This window comes from Alligator sinensis, unplaced genomic scaffold (genome assembly GCF_000455745.1).
Source record: "Alligator sinensis unplaced genomic scaffold, ASM45574v1 scaffold498_1, whole genome shotgun sequence".
Lineage (NCBI taxonomy): Eukaryota > Metazoa > Chordata > Crocodylia > Alligatoridae > Alligator > Alligator sinensis.
In genome coordinates, this window is record NW_005842469.1 from 607,945 (window position 1) to 617,212 (window position 9,268).

General features: G+C 44.4%; 1 protein-coding gene across 1 annotated transcript in view; it reads left to right on the plus strand.

Moving 5' to 3' along the window:
• The window catches only part of PTPRO (protein tyrosine phosphatase, receptor type O), a 262,760-nt gene that overhangs the window by 248,532 nt on the left and 4,960 nt on the right, over positions 1-9,268 (plus strand). Inside the window, 1 exon segment of the mRNA XM_025212519.1 lies at positions 1,204-1,339. Coding sequence (XP_025068304.1) covers positions 1,204-1,339 — 136 coding nt within the window.

Genomic DNA, 9,268 nt, shown 5'->3' on the forward strand with positions numbered 1-9,268 from the left:
GCCTTGACTGCTCTTCTGTCACTGCAGGAGTAAGTGAACAAAGTTGGGATTATTTTACAATAAATGTCCTTCCAATGTCCCAAGACTACTATAGTTCCATTGTGTCTGCCTATATAGTCTGTCTGAAGACACCTTTAATTAGAATAGAGATTTTTTATTTCTTTGTTCATAATTCATTTTTTAGAGTGGGGCTGGGGAAGAAGGCGGGGTGGGGGGGGAGGGAGGGTGCAGAGGGAGGTTGCTGAATAGTCCAGTGTATATAGGCTTTAAACTAGAAATCGGAAGATCTAGGCTTTACCGGAGATCTCATGTGGGACTGTGGACAAGTCATTTAATCTCTGTTTCCCCCCGGCCATTGTACATTTAGATTTACTAGCTATTTCTTTGTGGGAATGGGCTGTTAACAATGTTTTTCTTTAACAGGAAGTGTGTTGACTTTGTGGAGATTGTGAAACCAAGCTGTGTAGAACAACAGGTTCTACTTCATAGAGTCCTTTTTTAGTAAGCACAATAAACTATGCAAGCTGTACCTGTGAATTCCAAAAGACCTAATGTTATTCTTTTCCTCATTGTTAAGAAAAAAGGGTAGCATTAATAAACTGAGAATGGGAAGAAGATGATGGGACAATAGAATGCAGCAGAGAGAGATCAAAGATCCACCTGAGCCTAGCACACCATTAGGCCACTGTGGTCAGGGATTACCAGTTTCTATAGCCAGCATCATATCCAGTCTTCCTGGACTCCCCAGGCCCTGATTTACAAATGTCAGTCTTTAGCACAAACCCAGAGCAGGGTTTGCACTCATTCTTCCTTAGCCAGAGCAAGGCACCTGAACCTTTCTATCACCTTGCTCCTAACCTTGGGCAAGGTGAAGAGGAGACTGATTGGGCCCAGGCTCTCTCAAAATCCAATTTCTGTAGCCTATAAAGATCATGCATTTATCAGTTCTTTCTGTGTATTTACTTTAAAAGGGTGAAATGATTGCAAATCTATTAGTTCTGTGCGTCCTTTATAAGGGACACATGGGGTACTGTGCAGCATATATTAGATATTTTAAAACTCTAAATTATACACTTTTTCCATCATAAATGATGCCTTCATTCCAAACTGCAGGATGGCATTTGCTTTCTGCACCTGCAAACTCAGTGTTTCCTAAGTATCCCCATAAAAAGTGGTAACTTGTGATGATGATGTGTGTTACAGTGCTGGCGTGGGACGGACGGGAACCTTTATAGCATTGGATCGGCTCTTACAGCACATTCACGATCACGAGTTTGTAGATATATTAGGACTGGTGTCTGACATGCGGTCTTATAGGATGTCCATGGTGCAGACAGAGGTATGGTATTTCATCCTCTTGTATTTCAGAATGAATCCTATTAAAGAAATCCTGTATTATACCAATGTATATAACTATTTCATGCTTTTTCTCTACAGCATGCTCTTGAATCCTGCAACTGTTGATTCCATTGAGCATTTCACTCTTTTCTGAATATAGATGAAACCGTTTTCTTCTCCTTGTCAAATTTATATTATTATATTTTTGTTCTTATGATCCATAAACTACCAGTAGATCAGGACAGCCTTTTATCTTAACAAACTGATATATTTTAGATGGGATGACTAGAAATTGAAGTAGACGTGAACAAATGATATGAAGCATAACAGATTGGAAAATACTGGACTTATTCATGGGTTTAAATGAGTATTGGGAGTCTTTTGGGATTGGATAGCTATTCATATTTGGTCAATGAAATGTTATAAAAAAGCTGATGAACTAAAGTTGCACCGTGAATATCCAAAAAAATTAAAATTGGAAACAGCGAAAATAAAACAAGCACACTGTGAGAACAATCAATTGTTGATAGAACAAGTGTTGATAGAACAATATTTTTGACATGAAACATATTTTCCATTTTCTATATGGAACATTCTCATCAGCTGTACTAATGACTGAAAGTTTTCATTCATTTGGCTATTTATTGGCTCTATTAAATTAGTTGTTGGTCCTAAAATGGAGAAAAGATTATATTATACCTGACAGACTGGGTCTGGAAGATGAACTACTTTAAAGATGTTTCATTCCAAGTTAGCACGTAGACAAAGTTGCTGAGGCATTATATGGGGAACTTGTAGTACCATGGTCTACTATGTGTCCATTTTGGGGCTTCATTCTTTATCACAGAATCATAGAAAATTAGGGTTCGAAGGGATCTCAGGAGTTCATCTAGTCCAACCCCCTGGTCAAAGCAGGACCATCCCCAACTAGATCATCCCAGGCAAGGCTTTGTTTAGCTGTCTTAAAAACCTCCAAGGATACCTCTCTGGATAACCTGTTCCAGTGATTTACTACCCTCCTAGTGAGGAAATTCTTCCTAATATCTAACCTAAACTTCCCTTGCTGGAGCTTGAGACTGTTGCTCCTTGTTCTGTCATCTGTCACCACTAAGAACAGTCTAGTTCCATCCTCCTTCAAACCCCCCTTCAGGTAACTGAAGGCTACTATTAAATCCCCTCCCATTCTCCTCTTCTCTAGACTAAATAAGCCTAGTTCCCTCCTCACCAGTGGTGAATAGATGGGAATAATCACTTCCCTTGACCTGCTGGCAACACTCCTACCAATGCAGCACAGTATGCTCTTACCCATCTTCACAACAAGGACATGCTGTTGACTCATATTTAGCTTATTGAAATATTATACCATTGTAACCCCCAAGTCTTTTTCCTGCCCAGCCAGTCAGCCCCCAGCCTGTAGCAGTGCATGGGATTGTTCTGTCCTAAGTGCAGGACTTTACACTTGTCTTTGTTGAACCTCATATTTCTTTTGGTCCAATCCTCCAATTTGTTTGGGTCACTCTGAATCGTAGGCCGACCCTCCAGCATATCTACTACTCCCCACAGCTTGATGTCATTTGCAAACTTGCTGAGGGTGCCGTCTATGCTATCTTCCAGGTCATTAATGAAGACATTGGACAAAACTGACTTCTACGGCACTTCACTTGATACCGGTTGCCAACCAGACATCAAACCATTAATTACTACTCTACAAACCTGATGCTACAGCCAGTTTTCTATCTACCTTACAGTCCATTCATCCAGCCTGAACTTCCTTAGCTGACCTATGACAATGTTTCATAGTTTCTAGGGTCGGAAGGAAACTGAACAGATCATCAAGTCCAACCCCCTGCCCTGGGCAGGAATGAGTGCTGGGATCATAATACCCCAGCCAGATATTTATCCAACCTCCTCTTGAAGACCCCAAGTTAGGGGAGAGCACCACCTCCCTTGGGAGCCCATTGCAGAGCCTGGCAGCCCTAACCGTAAAGTAATGCCTCCTGATATCAAGCCTGAACCTACTCTCAATCAATTTGTGGCCATTATTCCCTGTTATCCCAGGTGGTACCCGGGGGAACAGAGCCTCACCTGTTTTCCACTGGTCCCCCCCGGTGAGTTTATAGATGGCCACCAGATCCCCTCTTGTGGAGGCTGAATAGATTCAGGCCCTTTAGTCTATCTTCATAGGGCCTGGCCTGCTGCCCCAACCATGTGAGTGGCTCTCCTCTGGATTTTCTCAAGGTTAGCCACATCCCTCTTGAAGTGCAGCACCCAGAACTGGACACAGTACTCCAACTGCAGCCTGACCAGCGCCACATAGAGGGGAAGGATCACCTCCCTGGACCTGCTCGTGATGCATCTGTAGATGCATGGCAAGGTGCGGTTAGCCCTACTGACTGCTTCCTCGCATTGGCAGCTCATGTCCATTTTGGAGTCAGCAATGACTCCAAGATCCCTTTCAGCCACTGTGTTGTTGAGAAGGGTGTTTCCCAGCCTATAGGTATGTTGCAGGCCTTCTCCCTAGATGCAGCACCTTGCACTTGCCTGCATTGAATTCCATTCTATTCTCATCCGCCCACCTCTGTAACCTGTCTAGATCTAGTTGGATTCTGTCCCTCCCCTCCAGTGTGCCCACTTCTCCCCACATCTTTGTGTCATCAGCGAATTTGGACAGTGTGCTTTCCACGCCTACCTCCAAGTCGCTGATAAAGATGTTTAATAGCACAGGCCCAAGGCCCGAGCCCTGGGGAACTCCACTGCCAACACCCCTTCAGGTCAAAAATGACCCATCCACCACCACTCTCTGGGTGCAACCATCAAGCCAATTTGCCACCCATCTGACTGTGTAGGCATCGATTCCCACAGTTGCCTAGTTTTTTTTAATGAGAATGGGGTGAGAAACAGTGTCCAAGGCCTTCTTGAAGTCCAGGTAGATGACATCCACCTCAACGCCTACATCCAAGGACTTGGTGACCTGGTCATAAAAGGAAACAAGGTTAGTCAGGCAGGATCTGCCCACAGTGAACCCATGTTGGTTGCCCCTGAGCATTACCTCCCATGCTGGGCCCCTGCAGATGTGCTCCTCGATAATTTTCTCAAAGGTCTTCCCAAAGACTGAGGTGAGACTAATTGGCCTATAGTTACCCAGGTCCTCCTTTCTCCTCCTCTTGTAATTGGGGACCACATTGGCCCTTTTCCAGTCCTCTGGGACCTGGCCAGAACACCACAAGCGCTCGTACAGCTGTGCCAGGGGCCCTGCTATGACCTCCGCCAATTCCCTCAGTACCCTCGGATGAAGAGCATCAGACCTGCTGATTTAAACATGTCCAGCCCCTCCAAGGGTTCCCTAACTAGATTGTCCCTGATCCTAGGCATAGGGTCGTGTCCCCTGAGCCTGTCCATAATCCTAGTGAGGGTATTTTCCTGGTCCGTGCTCAGAAATATGGAGGCAAAGAACTCATTGAGATCAGCTTTTTCCTTTGCTGCAATCACCAGATTGCCACGCCTGTCCTGTAGGGGCCCCATGTTACCTGGTGCATTCTTCTTACTCCCTATGTATTTGAAAAAGGACTTTTTGTTATCCTTAATTCTGGTTGCCAGCCTTAGTTCAGTCTCTGCCTTGGTCTTCCTGTCTCCCTGCAATCACGAGCAATGGAGGTGTAATCCTTCTTGGTGATAGCCCCTTACTTCCACTGATTATATGCCAACGTTTTGCCCTCAGTCCCTTCTGGATGCCTTTACTGAACCAAGGGGGCTTTTTAGCACTCTTGCCCCCTTTGGTTCACATTGGGACTGACTCGCTCTGAGCTCGGAGGATCGTCATCTTAAGGAACAACCATCTGTCCTGGACTCCCATCTCATTGAGGCTCTGAGTCCCCAATGTCTCCCTTACTAATCTCCTTAGTTCATTGAAGTTGGCCCTCCTGAAGTCAAGGACTTTTGCCTTACTGCTTGCTATCATCACTTTGTGCCAGATAGTAAATTCCAATAGACGATGGTCACTAATGCCTAGAGAGTCGAGCACCCGCAGATCCCTCACCAGGTCATCGCCTGTGGCAAGGACCAAGTCCAGCAAGGCATTTCTTCTGGTGGGATTGTATACTTCCTGGGTTAGGTGGAGGTCCTGTATGCAGGCTAAAAACCTATGTGAGCATTCAGACCTGGCTGTCTGATCCTCCCAGCAGATGTCTGGGTAGTTTAGGTTACCCATGACAACCACATCCCTTGTCCTTACAGCCTCCGTGAGCTGACCTGAAAATTCCCGGTCCAGCTCATTCCCTTGGTAAGGCGGTCTGTAGTAGACACCCACTATCGAGTCCCTTCCCCCACGACCCCCTTGCATTCTAACCCAGAGCACCTCAGTTTGCCCCTCTTCTGAAGCCATCCTAATTATCGAGGATGTGTACTGCTCTTTAACATAGAGCGCTACACCCCTCCTGCCCCCTTTTTTCCCTACTTTATCCCAGCTATACAACTTCAATGTCTACTGCCCAGTCATGTGTAGAATAACCACCAGGTTTCTGTAAGCCCAACCAGGTCTGGGTTTTTGCTAGCTAGCAGGAGGGCAAGTTCCTCCTGCTTATTCCTCATACTTCTAGCATTTGTGTAGAGGCAGTTGAGACCTCCTATGGGGGTTCGTGCTGCCCTCTTGTTCTCAAGCTTGCCTGGGCCCTTGTCACTTACCTGGGTTGTTCCTCCTTGCATCACCTGTATTGACATCAAAGTGTCCTCCTGCACCTCTGCATCCCCATCCCCTGATGAACCTAGTTTAAATCTCGCCGTGACTTTAAAGCTCGCCATACGAGCACTGTGGGAGACCATATCAAAAGTCTTAGTAAAAACAAGGCACACCACATCCACTGGTCTCCCTGCATCCACAGAGCCAGTCATCTCATCATAGAAGGCAATCAGGTTGGTTAGCCATGACTTGCCCTTTGTGAATCTATGCTGACCCTTTCTAAACACCTTCTTATCCTACAAGAGCTTAGAAATTGATTCCTTGAGGATCTGCTCTGTTACATATCACAGACAATCAACCTCTTTTCATCATATTACAAGGACGTGATTCAATGCCTATTGAAGTGAATGGCAAGACTCCCATTTAAAGATTCAAAGCACAGAGATTATTTTAAATTCCTGACTACTACTGAGGTAATGCATCTCAGAAGAGGCTCTTAATTCTGTGCAGCTGATTAGCGGGCAGATGGGAATGGCATAGGGGACCAGGCCATGACCCATCTTAAGATGCACATCTCCTGCTGCTTTAGAGAGGAAAGTGTCCCCCTGCTCCTACATAGTTAATTTTAATGGCTTTCTGGCTTCTATCTTGTTTCCATGTTTTCATTGGCCAGATGGTCTGTTGCCTCCTACACTAGTGTTTTAGCAAAATATCACTCCATCTCCCCTCTCTCTTTCCATCCCACACCAGTACTTATACACACACATACATACACGCATACACGCAGAAGGGGTTGTAATGCTTCAGTAGGCTAGATCAGGATTAAAATGCTCCACTAACTAGTGCCAAGAAGCAGGATTAAATACATGGGAGCAGAATCTGGCTCACAAGCTATGTATGTATGAGAGAAAGCGAGAGAGACGCCTACCTCATAATCTTAGTCAACAAAGCTAGCTCTGATGCATCCTGACAAGCAGAAAAACCTTATCACAGTCATGTGTGGGTTGCACTGACATTCATATATTTGCTTGCCAGCCTTGACCTATTGTGTTTTAATGAGAGGTAGGGAGTCTCTCTGAAGTGTTGTCCCCACAGGCCACTAGATGTCAGTGTAATTTCAAGGCAGGATGGGCTGGGCAGTAAGAGCAAGCAAGCCTTTTATTACAGAACCTGAAACCACAGGCAACATACTTGGTTTCATGTTTCCCACTGAACTGGAAACTTGGCCCGGGTTCATTGAATAGTTCGCAAACTGAATGAGTCTGAGGTGAGTCTCAAGTAAAGATGACCCTAAATTCCATCCACTCAGGATTCCAGGTTAATGGGTTCTAGAAATCCAATTAGACTTGAGGTCTGAATTTTGCACTGGTCCTAGTTTGGTAAACTCAGAGCATGCATACCACACCCTGGAATGATCTGGGCAAAACTAATTGAACCTCAGCTGGAGTGGCATAACTTTGAAATATTTAGAGGGAACTCATGGTAGTTTAATATCTCTCTACTAATGACCTGCTCTCATTTTAAATGTCTTTATGCTGGTTTTAAGGTAACCTGTGCCAGAGCTCCCAGGGTGCCTTTTAGGTGGAGAGTGTTTGGAATTGGGACCCAGATTCCATGGCTTGGAGCATTTTTACTTTTAAGTCAGCAGGCCCCAGGGTCTAAAAGAGTACTTTTAGTTTCACCAGTTTTTTCCTCCTTTTGCCCTAGAATGGGGCTAAATGATGAGATATGAAAATCATGATGAAATGTAATATTTATTATTTACCTATATTATGGCAGTATTTGGTTTCAGTCAAAGATAAAAGTCTATGAATAGAGCTCTCTGGGCAGATTTAGGATTTTGAAAAAGGGAGTGCACATGGTCTGGTAAATCATCACATATGACACACCACACATTTTTTCTCCAGTTAAAGAAACTAGAAGCTTTCCTAATATGGTAGGGGGCTAGCACTGTATTATTCATCTTATGTTCAAAGCAAAAAAAATATATAAATTAAACGTGCATTAATTTTCTAGCGTATATATGAAGTTTAAGAAACATAAAAAACTAGGCAAAAAATAGTCATAAGATGTTGTCTCAGTACTTTAGTCATTATGGTTAAAGGCACATATCTTATTCAGATTCAGAAAACAAAATCTAGTATTCTTGAGCCTCATGACAATGCCTCCAATACTTCCCTGTCAGTCATTTTTACATCTGAGTGAATATTACCAAACCCGAGTTAAGGTTTTTAGCTAGAGCTAAAAACATTCTGCAGGGCTCTGAAATAGGAGAGACATTACCAGGGAAGGCTAACAGACAGCAGCATTGCAGAACAAAGGATAGTTTGAATAATGAAATATCAAGACCATTTAAAAATGGGAGAGGGTTGTTAACTAGGGCTGTAGGAAATTTTGCCGGTAGTTTCATTTTGATATTGTTTTGAGCTCAAAATAACAAAATTGAAATGAAAAAGAGAGCTTCGAAAATTTCAAAATGTTTCGAGTTTCAAAGCTCAAGCTGGGCTTGCCTGGAGGGAAACAGAAACTAAAGTAAGGAGAGGGAGGGGGACCCGGGGTGGGGGTACTGCCTTGGTGTTAGCTGAGTGAGGGTGCACCTTAACAGATGCACAGTGTCACCCACCCATGTCATGAGTTTTGCCTGTCAGCAGCTAGAGGTGCAGGGCCCCAGAACCCCTGCATCTATCTCCTTGACAGCTGGCAGTCTTCGTGGCCTCAGCAGGGGCAGGCATGCCTGCAGTTTTCACCCTGCTGCGCCTTAGCGCGCACACTGTCACCCATGTAACAAGTTTTGCTTGTCAGTAACTTGAGGAACAGTTTCCCTGAAACCCCTGCACCTAACTTCTTGAAACTTGGCAGGCTTCATGGCCTCAGAAGGGGGTGCTATTCCCACAAGTTTAATCCAAATAAGACCAGAAATGACAAAGTTATAGGCTGTTTCGAGCTTCCCCGTTATACCCTCTGGGCGAAACTTCAAAACAGCATCGAAACAGCGAAACTGTTTTGACAAAACAAAATGGAGTACCCCTTTCAAGTCGAAACAAAATTCAAAATGAAATGCTGTTCTGTCAAAACGTTGAAATGCAAGTCGAAACGGAATGGTGCCTTTTTGCACAGCCCTATTGTTCACACCTGTGCAATGGAAAAAGATTAACAGGAATCAGGGAGGTGATAGAAGTCAGTTGCCTCCCTTAGCAGTACCTGAATAGAAATGCTTCTGCCCCTCCCAGGCAGTTGGGTTTAAAGTTGGGTACA